Genomic DNA, 17530 nt, shown 5'->3' on the forward strand with positions numbered 1-17530 from the left:
GTTACTCAGTCAAATCTATCAACTTCACGCTTAGAATATGGTAGCAGAAAACCTTTACCTGTGGCTTAAAATAAGCACTGTGATACAATGATAACACACGTTTAAGATTTAGCACAGCAACATCAGATAATAAGCCCTCAAATGTTTAGCTATTAAAAGTTAATGTCAATTATAGCCATAATTATAAAAACAAAATTTAGTGGTAATATTCTGAAGGGCCACAAGATGGAGGTATGACTACACAAAAGTTGGTCTTTCTCTACAAAGTCTGACTTTTTAAGTTATACTGCAAAAGGAGAAAATGAAATACTGTAGAGAGAAAGTTTAAAGTTTAATACACCGTAGCACAAAATTTTAACTGCGTGGCAACTTCTTGTGCATAGTGTTTGATCTGGAAGGGACCTTAGAAGCCTCTGGGTCCATCCCTCTTCATTTCAGATGACAGAACTGAAACCCAGACAAATGGACCTGTGGTTATACAGCCAATTACCAATAAAGCCAGAACCAGGCCTAAATCTACAAATTTTCATTATACTGCAAGATCAGCCATACCATGACTCCCCTCAAAGGAGTCATCTTTACTCAAGGTTATTAAGAGAGAAATACCAAACCTAGAACACTTATCTAACGTATACTAATGATAAAGAAGATTTGCATAAAACTTAAGTATTTTAGCAAGGATCAAAGTATGCCCGTGACCCTTTGATAAAAAATTTCCAGGGGCTTAGAGTACGTTATTTTTTCTTAGCTAGCAGTAAATTTGGTTCTAAACTCTTGCCTTCAAGTAAATTACATCAAAGAGTGATTCCTCTAAAGTTTAAATTCCCTTAACTTAAAAGTAAGTCCACTGAGAATTTATCAAAGCACAGCTTAAATACTAATTGCTCATGAGGCCTTAACTTGTCATCCTGCTGAGATTTCCACCTCATCTGAACTGTATCATATTGTTAGTACCCTTCCAAGGCAGAGCACCTCTGTGCTGCTGTAAGCATTTATTTTTTATACCCTACCTCTTCTACTGAACTGTAAGACTTAGAGCAGGACCTCAAATATTTCAAGGAATTGATGAATTACTCCAAGACTCTCTAGACCCTTAATTTAACTGATGGGCTCTTTCTCATCTCATCTAGATTTTAGGGTTTCTTAGTCCTAGTACTACCGATATTAAGCGCTGCATAATTCTTTGTGAGGGGCTTTCCAGAGCACTGTAGGATATTTAGTAACATCTCTAGCATCTAAATGCCCCACCCCACACTGTGACAACCCAAAATGCCTCTAGACATTACCAGATATCCAGGGATGGAAGGTGTGACCCTGGTTGAGAATCACTGTTCTAGAAGTTTAGCAGTTATCAAAAAAGTGGTGGTGGATGGATTAGCTCTGCAAGCTGTGTGAGTCCAAGCGTCAACTGCACAAAAATCTCAACAATTATTTGCTTGGATACCAGAAATGCTAAACACACATTAGATATAATCTACTTAAGGTCATAACCTAAAAATAAATTATTTGAAAAAATTTTCCATGGTCATCCATCCATATGTTCAATTAGGAGAGCTCCTTCCCAGCCAAGGTTTTTCCCTTACTACCACCTAAATGTTGCTTTTACTTCTCAATTTCGGAATCCAAGCACACATTTCAAACTGCTTACTAGTTATCTCTACAGAAATCTCACATTCAACACAATGAACTCACTATCCTCCTCAGGAAGTTAGAACATCCACCTGTATCCTCTATCTTTATGAATAGTCCCATCCAATACAAAAATTTAGTTTTTTATGTACTCTTATATCCCACTTTAATTCCTGTTAATTCTGCTCCCCAAATATCTTCATAAACTGTTCCTATACCCCCCTCTAAGCAGTATGCTTCAAATCATCCTTTCAACACAAATTTGAATAGCCTAATGAAGGAAGAAAAAAAAAAAAACCTAGAGCTAAGGAGGCAAAGCCATCACAATGCAGTCAGAATAATATTTTGAAAACACAAATCTGATCTCTTAAAAAAAAAAAAAAAGATTTTATTTATTCATGAGAGACAGGGGGTGGGGGGGAGAGAGAGAAAGAGAGAGAGAGAGAGGCACAGAAACAAAGGCAGAGGGAGAAGCAGGCTCCATGCAGGGAGCTCAATGTGGGACTCGATCCCTGAACTCCAGGATTACACCCCAGGCCAAAGGCAGGCGCTAAACCACTGAGCCACCAGGGATCCCCTGATCACTTCACTTCTAATGCTTAAGATCTTTCAATAGCTATACATAACCTCCCAAATGAAATTAGAATAGCACTACATATAAAACTCTCATCACCTAGCTGTGGCCACTGGTGTAGCTCTCTCTCCTCTACCTTGTTTTTTGGCCATATAAAACTTCAAAGATTCTAGAACCCACCAAGCTTTCTGTCCTTCTTGGTTCACCTCCATAATGTTATTTCATTAGCAGACTAAAGATGCTATACCTAAAGATACATTAGTACATTATGGATGCTATCTTAGAGCTTTTATAGTATTAAGTGAGAATCCATTGCCTGAAAGACATGTACTAGGTAGCTATAAAAAGTAAAAGTGCCATTAGGGGGAAGGATGGGAGAGCAGGTCTCAACAGACAGACATAAAAGCAATGAAGAAAGCACCTTAAAAGAGAACAGTTCAAATAGGATTCCAAAGTTTTGTTTCTTGGTATCAGAGAGAGAGATAATAAGAGACCAGGGATGGCAAACATGTGACACACATGCCACAGCAGTCATGGTTGATATTAATAATCAATGACATCATTCTTTTTTTTTTTTTTTTTGGAATCTGAGAACTCATCAAAGCTATCAGCAGATTAAATACTGATTAAGTACTATTAGCAGATTAAAATGAGCACATGAATTTCAACTTTTGGCTGTTCCAGTTCAAGTTTAAGCTGTGCTTTCTAAAGACAAACGAAGGCCCGGAGGTCAAAAAAACCTATTAGTGACCACACTGCTAACTAACATTAGTTAGCTGGATTGTCACAGCTGAACTACAAAATGTGGTTGCTTTTAGTTCAATGCTTTTTGTGTTAAAGTCTCCTTTAAGAAGATAAATTATACTGAGTGGCTCAGTCTGTTAAGCAACTGACTCTTGATTTCAGCCGGGGTCATGATCTTAGGGTTGTGAGATCAAGCCCTGAGTGGAGCTCCAAGCTCAACAGGGAGTCTGCTTGTCCCTCGCCCAACTTGTGTGCATTCTCTCTCTCAAATAAATAAATAAAATCTTTTCAATTTGAATGTCTCAACCCCATTTTCTGAAAAAATTACCTTTAGTTGTTTTGCAATTTGAAGTCCACACACTTAATATCCAACTTAAAAACTGTTAAGTTACACAAGTAACAGGTAAGTAACAGACATACAAATGGCTAGTGAAACTGGAAAATGTCCAACTTCACCAAGTAATCAAACCCAACAGTAACAAAAAACGGGGGTGTGGGTGTGGGTGTGGATACCATTCACCATCTAACCAGCAAGTAAAACTATAAAGCTAGGAGTTAAGCTATTATGTGATTATGTCCTCAAACCCAACTTGTAAAGAAACTGTTATTTCTACCATTTTACAAATAAATGTTCAATGTATTCCACTCATCCCAGAAGGTAAATTATACTACCAATGGCTGAAATGGAAGCTGTAATGTCTTCCTTCATTTCTTTAAGGTTTAAGTGTCCCTACCCTTCCCCATCAGCCCTTGGAGAAGAAAAAAGGGCACTCTCATACATTGTTGGCAGTATGAATTGCTACTATCTTTCTAGAGGTCATTTGGCAACAAAGATCAGAGATTTTAAAATGCCAGTACCTTCTGATCCAAAAAAATTCACTTCTAGGGAATTATTCAAAAGAAAGATGTGTGTCAAGTAGTTTTGTAAACAAGCATTCACTGCAGCATTATTGAGCACTGAGAGAAGCCTCTGGACTTAGAAAATAAGGTTTTCCATTAACAGCTTTAGCAATGATAGAGGCAGAATACAGGTTGCACTAGCTGAGCAAAGACAAGCGAATATTTCCAACTATGCTTTCTCCTTTATGGTAAACAAGGTAACTGAATTACCGTATTTTAATCTAAGACCAAGAGTTCCTCAGAATCCTTCACCACAGAGGTATAACCAGACACGCACTATCTGTTGGCTTGCAAATTTACTATTTAGAAACACCTTCTGGGAATTGGATCCTAAGGAAAGAGATCATGTTTTACACCAATTTTTTTTCAGGGTCTAGCACAGCACCGTCCAAAACAGGTACAATCCAAGTCACATACATAATTTAAATATTTTAGTATCTACATTAACAAGCCAAAAAGAAACAGATGAAATCATTTCAAAAGGTAATCAAAATAAAAATTATTAATTTCATCTTTTTAAAAAATATTTATTTCATACTAAGCCTTTTTAAAGTTTACTTATTTTTGGTAATCTCTACATCCAACATGGAGCTTGAACTCACAACCTGAGATCAAGGGTCGCATGCTCCTCTGACTAAGCCAGCCAGGCACCCAGGGTTTCTGGGATGAGCCCCACATTGGGGGGGGGGTCCCTGCTCAGCAGGGAGTCTGCCTCTCCCCCAGCTCATGCTCTTTCTCTCTCTCAAATAAATAAAATCTTAAAAAAAAAAAAAAAAGAATAAATCCAGTGTGTATTACACGGCAAATCTCAATTCAGATGCTAATTTTCCTTTGAAATATTTTATCTATATTTACATTTCATAAACTTTATAGTAGATTCACATATTCAGGTTGTTCGAAACATGTGAAAATTGTCCAACTGACTCTTAATATCAATTTTTAAAATTGAAAATGTAATTAAAATTCACTTCCTCAGTAACACAAGCCACATTTCAACTGCTCAACAGCCTACTATAGCTAGTCATTACTGTATTGGACAGGACAGGATTAACATTTTTCCAATAAGTTAGGAGATGTATATATATATATAGAACTGATAGGAGAGTTCAGATCAAGAGAAAGCAGTGTTAATGACATGAAAATTACATATTTTCTAGTAATTAAACTGTAATACATACAGTATTCATTTCTGTGATGAAAAAGTTTCCATTGGTTACAACTGGTATTTAAATGGTTTCTGCAGACTGTGCTTAAAAAAAAAAAAGGACAACCATTCAAATAAATTGAGAAGTTGTATCTTTTCAGATGGCACAGAGGCTAGAGGCCATAGCTAATATGCATAAGAGAAAATCAGAAGTCAAAAGGATTTCCACAGGCCAAAATGGAAAACATAGCCAAGTGAAATTTAATATAGATGATTAGTTTGGTCTGGAAAAACACTGGCTCTGAAAAATAATGCTTTATATGGATAACCTTTAAAAATCTTTTTCAACCCAGAAATTTATGATTATTCTTTGTTCAGAACTTTACCAACAGCTGTCCACAGTTTTGGGAAAAAAATCACATCGATGGCAACACAGCATTAGTCACCACGGCACACACCTATCTTGGTAGCAGATCTACTTTCTAAATTATATAATGGTTTTATTTACAGACAGATACAAACATCTAGATATTATGATTTATGGTATAGTTGTACCCGATCATTTACATATTGATATAAACATAGCTTAGTTCTCCTTTATATTGGTTACATCATTATACTGATTTTCTAAAAAAAAAAAAAAAAAAAAAATCATGGTACAGGTAGGTTATATTTTGTGTGAATTCATTTCAACAAAGCAAGGGAACATTACAAAGTATTTTTAAAATACAGTATCTCAATCCATGCCCCACAAATTATTGGCTTTACAGAAGGAGTATGAATTGGAGATTTACAAAAGCTCTTGAACTCTCCTTCAGTCTCACCGTCTGTCCCCCCTACAAAAACAGCAATACAACCTTAAAAAAAAAAAAAAACTGTTTTATTGAAGTACAGAATTTGTACAGTAAAGAGCACAGATCTTGTTCACAGCTTGATAACTTTTCTTACGTAGTTATACATCTATGCAAGCAATACCCAAAGAAGAGAGTATTTCTAGCACTTCAGAAAACTCTCGTGCTCCTTCTGTCATATGCTGTCAGAGATAACCATTATTCTTAGTTCTTCAACATAGTTTCTTTTCACTGCAGAATCTTCTATTTTAATAACTAGACTGTCCTATATACTGTATTTATATTGTTATCTACTTCCCCATCTTTACATTACATGTATTCACATCTTGTTAAAGACTTTATTTATTTTTATTTATTTTTTTAATTTATTTATGATAGTCACAGAGAGAGAGAGAGAGAGAGAGAGAGAGGCAGAGACACAGGCAGAGGGAGAAGCAGGCTCCATGCACCGGGAGCCCGATGTGGGACTCGATCCCGGGTCTCCAGGATCGCGCCCTGGGCCAAAGGCAGGCGTCAAACCGCTGTGCCACCCAGGGATCCCAAGACTATTATTTTTTAAAGTAAGCTCCTCACCCAGCTTAAAGCTCGACATGCGTCTGAACTCCCAACCAGGAGATCAAGACTTGAGCTGAGATCCAGAGTCAAAAGCTCAACAGACTGACCATCCAGGCATCCTAAAGACATTTTTATTAGAACTAATTTACACCTCTTTGCTACAATTCAAAGGTAAACGGATTCAGTTTTACTTTCTATCATACTATATTGCCATCTCAGTCATGGCTGTAACTTTTTGCCTGAATATCACCTTCCCTAGAGAGGAATACTAGATAAAAATGATCAGCTTACTACCCACAAATTCAACCTACAACATTCCTGGTCCATAAAAACAAGCAGCTTCAGTGCAAAGGAAATAACATCTTGTAATATACCCTCAAAAGTTCTAGACCATGCATATAAATACATGCAGTAATGAAAAACTGGAAATTTATCTGCTATGGTGGAAAGGCAAGTACATGCCAACACTATTAAATGTCCTACTGCTACTACTAATAAAAACAAAGTATAAATATAAATACATGGAAAAATCTGATAAAATAGTACATTTAAAAAGTTTGAAAATGATGGGGAATATAGGCAATGACGTAAAACATTTAAATAGATCGACTTAGAGGTAGATGTTCTTCATGTTTCTAGTAAATACTCAGGACCACGGTTTCATTTTCATAGGCCTTTCCAAATCAAGAGTCAGGACTATAACGCTAACCACACTATGTGTTACAAGTCTTTGAACTTAAGGACCTCAGAATCTTTTATTTTTATTTATTTTTTTAAAGGACTTATTTATTCATGAGACAGAGAGAGAGACAGAGACAGAGGCAGAGGCAGAAGGAGAAGCAGGCTCCATGCAGGGAGCCCGACGTGGGACTCAATCCCAGGACTCCAGGATCATGCCCTGGGCCGAAGGCAGGGGCTAAACCGCTGAGCCACCCAGGGATCCCAGGACCTCAGAATCTTTTAAATAATGTCAATTGTCTTCATTTGTTCCGTGCCTTAAATACAAGAGTTAGAAATTTAAAAAAATTTAAAGTCCCATTTTATCTAGTAATTTTTCATCTGGGAAGTTAAAGGGACTATTCCTGTGAAATCATCTTAAAAGTTTTTAACATTAGGAACATAACTTTAAATTCCCGATAAAAAATGATAGGAACTAGACGTAAGGACTCTTCATTTTAGGGATGGTTGCTGGCTTGCGGCATAAATTCAGTAACTATTAATTTCCTCTAGATTTGGCCAGTTACTTGTTTCTGGGGATTTGCCACCATCGTGTTGTTACATATAAATCACAGTTTAAATAAAAAGATAATTGCCTCATGAGTGTATTAACTGAAGGTAGATTGTGAATAATACCACTGTTTGACCCCATTTCTATTGCCAAGGTAGGTATCCGAAAGAACATTACACCCTAGCAAGACTGAGCTAGACCAAAGATTTTGGATCTAAACACCCAGAATAACTTCTTGGAAGCCCTCCTTTATAAACCCATGTAGAGCCTCAACTGTAAGAACTATTCAGCCTCATTTTTAGTATTCTAACAGAACAAGATGAGAAACACTGTGTGCTGATTAAGAATACAAAAACCAGTAAGAGAAAGCATCCATGCTCAAGGGAAAAAAGAAAAACCCCACTAAATTATGTTGGGTCATATATAATAATAGTCAAACTTCCCAGATCGTGATTCAAGTGCTACAAATACTTCCCATACTTTAAAGAGTATCCCGACTGGAACTCTTTAGAACTCGATGTTCTGTAGTGCATGTACTATGAAAATTTCATTTCTGAGCTTTAACGTGAAACAGACAATTCAACAGTAGACTGAATGTCCAATATTTAAAGCAAAATCAGAGTTAAGGAATCACATTACAGACCTACAGCCAATTAACCTTTCTTGGACCTCTTCAACCCCAATCACGTACACACACCGAGGGCCTTGTTTTAGGCGGCATGAGATTATTTCAGAGACTGGCTTTTATTCTCAAAAGGCTGAACATCTGAAAGGCTTCACTAACTCAAAACACAGTTCCAAGTCTTTGACTTGCTATAATAGAAAAAAAACAAAAAACAAAAAACAAACAAAAACCCTCAGACATCTCTGAAAGCTTTTTTTGTTTTGTTTTGTTTTCTTCCAGAGAGCTTTTAACGCTGATAAAAGGAGAGGTCCAAAACGGTTAATTTAGGAAATTATTTTAAGACGTCGTGTTATGTAATTAATATTTTAACTGTATATAATTTTAACAGTAAGGGGACACCTTATCCAAGTGGAAAAGAGTTGAGCCAAAATAGTCCCTGATTTTATCCAAGAAGGAAACTGTGAAAAAAGAAATATTAGTTTTGCTATCACCTGAAAAAAGCTTGGTAGTAGGAACCAAGGGCCCCCCCCACCCCCCCACCGCACAGGGGCAAGAGCACACCACTGGAGCAATAGCTCCACCTACTGATCAACAACACTTCCTTAAACATTTTGGCACCCCAAGACTACAGAGCTCACGCTCTCTCCCCCTCCTCCACGCGCCCTGACCCAACCCAAATCCAGTTGAGTCACTAGCTCTTCATACTCATCTCCATGCTCTTTATTCCAATTCCTTCTCCCTCCAGAAGGTTCTGCGCTGCTCCCAAGCGTGAACACGGCTGGAAGGTGTCAAAGATCGCAGGTCCCAGGGTGAGCCTGGATCTCAAGAGGGCAGCCCGACCACTCGGCTTGGAGCGGAGGGGAGCGGAGAGGCGGGCGGGAGTGGCCCAGCCGTGCCCCCCCCCCCCCCCCCCCCCCCCCCCCCCCCCGCCGGCTGCTAGTCTCCGCTCGACCCACACGCGTCCTCGGGGCCCCGGTGCTGGGCGTCCCGGGTCTTGCCGCTGCTGGCCCCGGAGCCCGCCAACAGCCCCGCGCCGAGCACCCGCCCCCTCCGCCGAGCAGAGGCGCCCCGAAGCCTCCGTCCGCCGCGTCTCGGCCCAGACTCTCTCCCCTTCTCCGCAGCCCCTCGCCCTCGCCCTCGCCCGCCGGGCCCTGCCCGGCTGCCCTTCCTCACCCTTTCATCTTCCCCGCCTGCTGAGGCCGTCGTTACCGCCGCTACCAACGCCGTTGTCGTCGCCGACCTGAGCTCTCCGCGCCCGCAGCTCGGGCCGCTCAACCCCCACCAGCCGGCCTCCCCGCCTAGGGCAGGGAGCTGAGCGGGTGACGGAGGCCGCGAGAGCCAAGCGCAGCCCTGCGTCTCCGGAGGGGGCGGGGGTGCGTCCCGCCGCCGCGCTGGGCCGCCGCTCCTCCACACGTGCGCCCCGGGCAGCCCGCTCCCGCTCCCGCTCCCGCCGCCGCCGCCGCCGCCAGACCCGCCGCCGCGCTGTGACCTTTCACCCCGCCCCCTCTGCGCGCCGGCGCGCCGGCCGCCTCGCGCGCAGCCGCACTGCTGCCCTCCGCGCGCCCCTCCCCCTCCACCTCAGGACCTCCATTTTCCTACTGGGCTGTGGCTTCTGGCGTCACCTTTCTCCTCCCATCCCTTACGACACCTCCTCGTGGGGCGTGCCCGGTAGGCCCCGGCGGTAAAATCCGGATTTTTCCACCCTTCCCTCTCTTCTCCCATGTCAGCAAGAGCAACCTTCCCCGGCCCTGTCCTGTTCTTCCAGTTGGTAATTTCCAGAATGACCTTCAAACGCTCCCGCCTCCTAGTACGGTTTTATAAAGATGGTTTTTCTAAATGTAAAGACATCTGTGGAAGACTCAAACAAATGAGACTTTTTTTTTTTTTTTTTTTTTTAAGACCAACGTAACGAGCAATCGGCCGGATAACTTGGCTGCAGTCCGGCACGATCCAAGTTTTGAGGTCACGTGATCGCCTGGGCTGAAGCCTGGGATTTTACCGGCGGCAGAACGCCTTCGCCACTTCCGGTCCCTGGATCCCAGCCGAAACGTCACTTCCTTGGAAATGCACTTTAACCCGTTTCACTCACGCACGCCTTCTGTATTACACTTTACGACACAATCTTTGTGAAAGTTTTCTGGTTTTGTTTTTTGTGTTCTTCCTCCGACCTCATCGCAAGGAGATGAATGTTTGAAGGACTCGCAAAAAGATAGGCGCCGAGGATGCGGCACGCTCGCCCCGGGGGCGGCTGGGCGGAGCTCGAGGTCACGTGACTGCCTAGGCCCGCCCCCCGCTGCAGCTGAAGACTTCCCCTCCCGCAGTGACAGAGCCTCTGGTCCGTGGTCGGTACTGTTTGTGCACCTCGCGCCCCGGCAGGTGAGCGGTGACCGGTAACCGGCGACTGGTGGGAATAGGAGAAGGGGTGGGAAGAGGAAGAGAAGGGAAAGTGTGAACGGTGGCCTCCGTTGTCCGGGGCTTCCTCCCTGCTGTCATCCTGCACTGGCTAGGACCTCTTTTCTCCAGTTCTCCTGACCCTCGCTTCCCCCACTGGGGTCGCCCCCGCCACTTAGGGGTGAGCTGTCCACCTTTCCCAGGGTTGGGGGTGACTGCGGCCACTATGGTTGCCTATTCGGAGTCGTTGGGGCTTCGGGTAGTGGGTTTGGTTCAGCCATTTCTCGGGGTCCGCGGTAGTCTCCAGGTCCTATTCCCCAAAGCCCCCCCCCCCCTTTTTTTTTTTTTTTTTTTTTTTTTGCAGAGGCCCTGCTCCGTCTTTATCTTCAGCCTTGGGCTGGGAAGCTGGGAGGTAGGAAACACCCTGGAGGCAGAGGCGTCTCCGGTGAGACAGGCTTGGGAGAGACTCTCACTGATGGGGCCCTCACTGCGGAGTCACTGTTAAAGCTTGCTCCGAATGTGCTTTCTCAGTAATTCTGAGTTTTCAATCTGGCATCCCTGTGTGAGGCGTTCTGTAGATGTTCATATACTTTGGTTGGGCCTGAAAGAGTAGAGGCAGCCGTTTTACCTTTCTGTTGTCTGATTTTACGCTACAGGAAGGGAGAAAACGGTTGAAATAATAAAGATACACTAGCTTCAAAACAGGAGGTGTGGGTAATGCGACAGTCTCCATTGAATGGGGAGGCGTTGAAAGATGATGGTGTTGCGGTTTCGTGCTCTGCAGGAGACCCAGACTAGCTTATGGAAAAGTGACTGGGTTTCCCCGACAGGGAAGTAATTCTTAAGAAACCGATTGAGCAGGAAATATAATGAAATCAATTGTAATTGACCTTAAATTTAGAAGTAAGAAGGCTAAGTCGAGATATCGCTTACTTCATATTTTCAGCCTTTGACATTCTCTATTGTCGTGTCTACCTAAAATCCTGCTTAATTGCCATTCCCAATCAAGTCCCTGACCGGTGGTAAATTTATAGTAACTAGCACATCCTCCTTAGGTTTCCCTATCTGATTTCTTCAGATTTAGATGAATAGTGTATTGTGAACATTATTTTGCTTAGGTTTTTGCCCAGCCCAGTGTACTCCCATTTCATGTGTAATGTTGTAACCAATGTTTTGACCCCAAACAATATGCTTTAAGGGAAGAGTGTTTTTCAGTTTTGAGGTTAAACTCTTTTATTTATACTGCAAACTCAGAAAGTCCCCTGGTTCTTTTACATTGAAATGCCTTACAGAAATTACAAATTTGATTTTTAAAATTTAAATTACACTTTTAAAAAATCTGGAAAGTCATGGATTCTCTATTAAACCTGGTAGCTTTCTAGCTAATGTAATAAGAGTATCCATTAGAAAGCTGGCTGAAAAGTGAGGAAAATGGAATCTTTATCTTTGAGTAGTGGATATGACTTATTTGTTTTTGTTTTTCTGTATCATCCAAATTCTCTACAATAAACTGATTTTGTTAAGGGGAACAAAAAGTTAAGTTTCTCGTGTAATATTAATTTAACAAAATATTTTTATAGTAAGTTCAAAATAGAAAAACTGAGCTATTGATGCTCCTCGCTAGAAAACATAACTTTAAAAATGTTTCTTGCTTCCCCTAAGTAATAAACAAGACCAGTATCCTGGATTTACAGTTTCAGCAATTTCTGATATTGTCCTAATTTATTGGTATGCTTATGTAGTTATGCCTGCTACCAGTATAAACATAGTTTCATCCATTAATTTGCTCCAGAGTGAAGTTGTACAATCTCTAGGGAGAAAAACATAAGCAGTGTTCCTTCATTGACCAGGTGACATTCCACCAAAGACGACACATTTTTTTTAAGAGCCCTGGAAGTCCAAACCAGTCCTGTCTGGGTGAGACCAAAGTAGGAAAGAGAAAACCAGCTAAAGAGCATTGAGTACTAGAGGGGAAAATGTCAGTATGAAAGAGGTTGTGAATGAGTCTGCAGTTTTACTTCACAATTTCCCCAATTTAGGGAACTCTGAAAGAGTAGCTTATACCACTAATGAAATTAGCAGCAGGAATTGGTGACTAAATCGCTACTAAAGTTGAATGTGAAAAAGAGCTTTAATGTTATTTAGCATAATTTATACACAAACAAGTGATTTGAAGCTAGGAAGCCATTTCTGAAACTAGCTTTTTTTTTTTTTTAGATTTTGTTTGTTTTACAGATAGAGAGAGGTAAGGGAGGTGCACAGAAAGAGGGATAAGCAGACTCCATGCTGAGCACAGAGCCAGAGGAGTGGGGGAGCTCAATCCCACAACACTAAGATCGTGATCTGAGCCTAAACTGAGGCTTGACCGACTGAGCCCCACAGGCGTCCCTGAAGCTAGCTTTTTATCAGTTTATGAGTATTACACTGAGAAACCTTAACATTCATTAGGGAATTGTGTTGTAGTCCCAACAGCAAATGACCCACAAGAGTTTTTGTGTTAAGGTCCTTGACACCTCTTGTGGGCTTACTCTGACATCTTTCTTAACATTTCTCTGCCTTTATAGATTATCACCACCACCAAGAATGCTTTGTCCCCCTATTGGCAGAACTAGCCACTTAGTCCTCTAGCACACACATTATTTTCTATTTTCCTGTTTTTACTTCTAGCAGATTGTATGATTACTGTTGGCTGGCTGTTCCTCGGTAAACCATAAAGCTCCTAGGAGTTCAAGAATTGTGCCTCTGCTGCTATGTCTTTAGAACCAGGGTGCTGAAGTAATTTGTTTTTTGAATGAATGTTTGACAATTAGGAAGATCAAACTAGTTATAAACTTCTTACAAATCATAGCTCCTTCTAAGGTTGTATACTAGGTATTAGTTTTCAAATATAAATTGGTAATAATATCCATCCAAATCATGGTCAAAAGAATAGACATAAACATCTAGACTTTATTAATACAGTGACCAGCTTATTTTCACAGCATATATGTTTACTAATAGGTATGGTTATCATAAATGGAAGGGATGGGAAGAAGAGTGAGTTGTCATTAATGTGGTTGTGTATAGGCTACAAGTTGATAGAGCAGTAGAATGAAAATCAGAGGATAATCATTCAGCCTTGCCACATTAGTTATATTCTTTTTTAAAGTAAAGTTGGGAGTGGAGGCTTAGGATTTAATACTTGGGAATCTTCCTCTCAACAGTATTGTGAGTTCAAGTGAGATAAACCCCAGGTAATCTATGTAAAAGTATTTTAAAAACTAAGTGGTATTCATGTAAAGCAATATAGTATAGACTATATTAGAATACATTTCCTAGTCATGATAGTCCTGAGGTTTAGGTTCTGGCCCTACCACTTATTTAGGCTGTGTGACCTTGGACAGTTAATGTAAGCTTAAGTTTTCTCATAGTCAATGTTATCCCATAGGTGCTATTAAATTAGATCATGAATGCAGGGGGTGGGGGACCTAGTATATACTTTGTAAATTTTTGTTAACTTTATTCATATCTAGTTGGTTTTATATATGGAATTTTTAAAATTTTATTATTTATTCATGAGCAACAGAGAGAAAGAGAGAGAGAGGCAGAGACACAGGCAGAGGGAGAAGCAGGCTCCATGCAGGGAACCCGATGTGGGACTCTATCACGGGTCTCCAGGATCACGCCCTGGGCTGAAGGCAGCACTAAACCACTGAGCCACCCGGGCTGCCCTATATACTGAATTTTTAAAGGAGACTTGAGGCAGCCTATAAAATTGAGGAACAGGGGATCCCTGGGTGGCGCAGCGGTTTAGCGCCTGCCTTTGGCCCGGGGCGCGATCCTGGAGACCTGGGATCGAGTCCCATGTCGGGCTCTCGGTGCATGGAGCCTGCTTCTCCCTCTGCCTATGTCTCTGCCTCTCTCTCTCTCTGTGTGTGTGTGTGACTATCATAAATAAATAAATAAATTGAGGAACAGGTATGGGGTATGGAGAAATGAGTAGAATTTGAAATGAGGCTATTACCAAGAAATAGAGGAGTCAGAAAAATGTACTTTTGGCAAAGATTCTAAAACAGATTTATCAATATAAGCTAGAAATCTCAACATAAGTCTTGTTATTTTGGCAATTGCAGTGGCGTAATTTTTTTTTTTTAAGATTTTATTTATTCATGAGAGACAGAGAGAGGCAGAGACATAGGCAGAGGGAGAAGCAGGCTTCGTGCAAGGAGCCTGATGTGGAACTCGATCCCAGAACCCCAGAATCACGCCCTGGGCCAAAGGCAGATGCTCAACCGCTGAGCCACCAGGTGTCCCAGTGACTTAATATTTTTTATAGACTTTCCAAAGTTTATGATTATTAATATGTGGAATTAACTTAAGGAGGTAGTTCTTCCATTTCTAAATTTTTATTCCTACATTAGGTTATAGAAATATATTAAAATTATACAGCTCTATAGAACAGAGACTTGTTTATGCTTATGTTTACAAATTTTGCCTTTTATTTTAAATTCCTTTATATCTCATTTTTGTCCTCATATAAAGGGGAATGTAGAGATAAAATGGGGAGATGAACTGGAGTAAAAAAAATTGTAAATTGATGATTCACAAAGATTAGTGGTTTTATATCGGAAAATACCAGTAAATTAAACAATAATTGAAATACAGTTATCATGAGTTTATGTTTCACCTTAATCCTGAAAAAATCATTACTCATTTGTTCTAAGGGAAGATTTTATTCAGAGATTATTGAATTTAATTCAACTTCTGTATTTTGGTAAAATAAACTGGTCAGTGTTTTCCATTTAATTTCCTTCTGTAGAGATTTTAAAAGTCTTACAAATAGTTTTTTCCTATTGTGAAACAAAAGTGACTCTGGTTTGTATAAGTGTGTTCTTTTATGCATATAGTGTATACATATTCTGTATATAGTGAATACATATATACACATATTTTTTTGTGTGTATTTACAAAAACAACTGGAATGGATGTATATTTTCATGGTATAGATTCATTTTACTTGAAACTATCAAAGCCATTTTTATTTATTTGTTAAGATTTTATTTATTTATTTATTTATTCATGAGATACACACAGAGAGAGGCAGAGACATAAGCAGAGGGAGAAACAGACTCCCTGTGGGGAGCCTGATGCAGGATTCAGTCTCAGGACCCTGGGATCACGACCTGAGCCAAAGGCAGAGGATCAACCACTGAGCTACCCAGGTGTCCCTCAAAGCCATTTAAAAAATTATTTGCGCTGAGTAAAAATAACCATGACTAATTTATTTAAAACTCTCCTTTATGTTTGTTTGTAGTTAGTAGTTAGTTCTATTTAATAAATTCTACAACCACAGTTAGGCCGTTTTTAAAAATTGATATTCATAGGTATTTTCAGATTTAACCAGTGCTATTTTTTTGGTGTCAAAACATTTTAAGTTTTGAATCCTAATGCTATCAATTGTAAAAACTATTGTTCTTTTGGTGATAAACCTTTTTAAAAAATTATACCTACAACATACAATGTTTTGTTTCTTTTCTGAAAAATAAGCATATTTCATTGAAAATAAAATGAATAGTGCCAGGTCTGATGCAGAAGAGTTCCAAATGTGTTTGAGCAATGAAAAATGCCGGATTTCATGTTTTGTTTTAGTTATATTTGTTTAAATTTTTAAAAAGGAGTGTTTAGAAGTAAAATGGAGAAGACTAATTCTGAAAATATTTGTAAAACTGAAAAAAGAGCATGATAAAAATACTGTGTAGTAGTGATTTTATATATATGTATATGAAAAGCTGGAAGGAAATGCATCAAAATAAATGATTATATCTAGATTAAGAGATTAAAGATTTAGAATTTATTACTCTACCTTTTGTGTATTTGAATTTTTATAATCAATAGTTTGCTTTGGGCAGCAGAATTTTTTTCAATTTGATATGGAGAATTAAGATATTTAAATAATGATTTCTTAATTATCTGAATATTGAATATCTTAATTGTAAATGTGTCAGATAACTAAATTATTCAAATTTTTTATCAGTGCAGATATATTTTTAGGCTTATATGAGCACAGTAAAATTTTTTTTTGACTTTTTAAAAACTATTTTATTTATTTATTTTGACAGAGAGAGAAGAGAGAAAGAACAAACAAGCAGGGGGAGCAGCTTGGCAGAGGGAGAGGGAGAAGTAGGCTCCCTGCAGAGCAGGGAGCTGGGTGCTGGCCTCTATCCCAGGACTCTGGGATCATGACTTAGCCAACCAGGTGCCCCCTAGATGTGGTAGTTTTCAGTGGCAAAGATAAAGGACAAAATAATACAGATTGGGAAAAAAGTGTTTGAAATATGTATAACAGCTAAAGAGTTACCATTTGTAAGAATTATTATGTTAATAATAAGTAAAAGTTCGTATAGTAGAAACATGGATAAGCATATGACCAGAGCTTCATAGAAGAGAAATCCAAACATTGAATAAATGTAAAAAAAGACATAGAGACTCTTTAGTAATCAATATGCTAACAATGAAGTATTCTTTTCTGACTAACAAAAATTAAGTGGTAAACCTTACTGCTAGTAGGGATCTGTGGTATAGGATTTTCTAATAGGATGCTCATGGAGATGTGAACTGTTACGATTTTTTTAGAAAACAATCAGACAGTATCTGTTAAAATTGGAAATATACATTCTTCCATCCAGCAGTCTCACTCTGTGGAATCTTTTTCTTAGAAATAAAGACAAACTGGAGGAACCTGGGTGGCTCAGTGGGTTAAACATCTGCCTTTGGCTCAGGCATTGAGTCCCGCATTGGGCTCCCTGCTCAGTGGGGAGTCTGCTTCTCTCTCTCCCCCTCTCCCAATTCATGTGTATGTGCAAGCAAACATTTTCTCTCTCTCTCTCAAATAAATACACTTTTTAAAAAA

The 17530-nt window shown here is 39.8% G+C and overlaps 2 protein-coding genes across 8 annotated transcripts in view; one reads left to right on the top strand and one right to left on the bottom strand.

Moving 5' to 3' along the window:
• NAA50 (N-alpha-acetyltransferase 50, NatE catalytic subunit) overlaps window positions 1–9708 on the bottom strand; it is a 28084-nt gene extending 18376 nt beyond the window's left edge. The window contains exon 1 of one of the 4 annotated variants that reach the window (XR_005383331.1): window positions 8956–8971. Coding sequence is in view for 2 of the 4 variants with exons in the window: in XM_038582844.1 (XP_038438772.1) it covers window positions 9424–9431 (8 nt within the window). In the remaining 2 variants the exon portion in view is untranslated. Of the gene's footprint in view, window positions 1–8268; window positions 8288–8955; window positions 8972–9423 lie in introns of those variants that run through there. The other 3 variants (XR_005383332.1, XM_038582844.1, XM_038582845.1) reach the window with 3 other exon arrangements.
• Window positions 9709–10352: 644 nt separating this feature from the next.
• The window catches only part of ATP6V1A (ATPase H+ transporting V1 subunit A), a 65454-nt gene continuing 58276 nt past the window's right edge, over window positions 10353–17530 (top strand). Inside the window, exons 1-2 of one of the 4 annotated variants that reach the window (XM_038582848.1) lie at window positions 10353–10626; window positions 11006–11053. The gene's annotated coding sequence lies outside the window, so the exon portion shown is untranslated. The other 3 variants (XM_038582846.1, XM_038582847.1, XM_038582849.1) reach the window with 3 other exon arrangements.

Source organism: Canis lupus, chromosome 33 (assembly GCF_011100685.1).
Source record: "Canis lupus familiaris isolate Mischka breed German Shepherd chromosome 33, alternate assembly UU_Cfam_GSD_1.0, whole genome shotgun sequence".
NCBI classification, from domain to species: domain Eukaryota; kingdom Metazoa; phylum Chordata; class Mammalia; order Carnivora; family Canidae; genus Canis; species Canis lupus.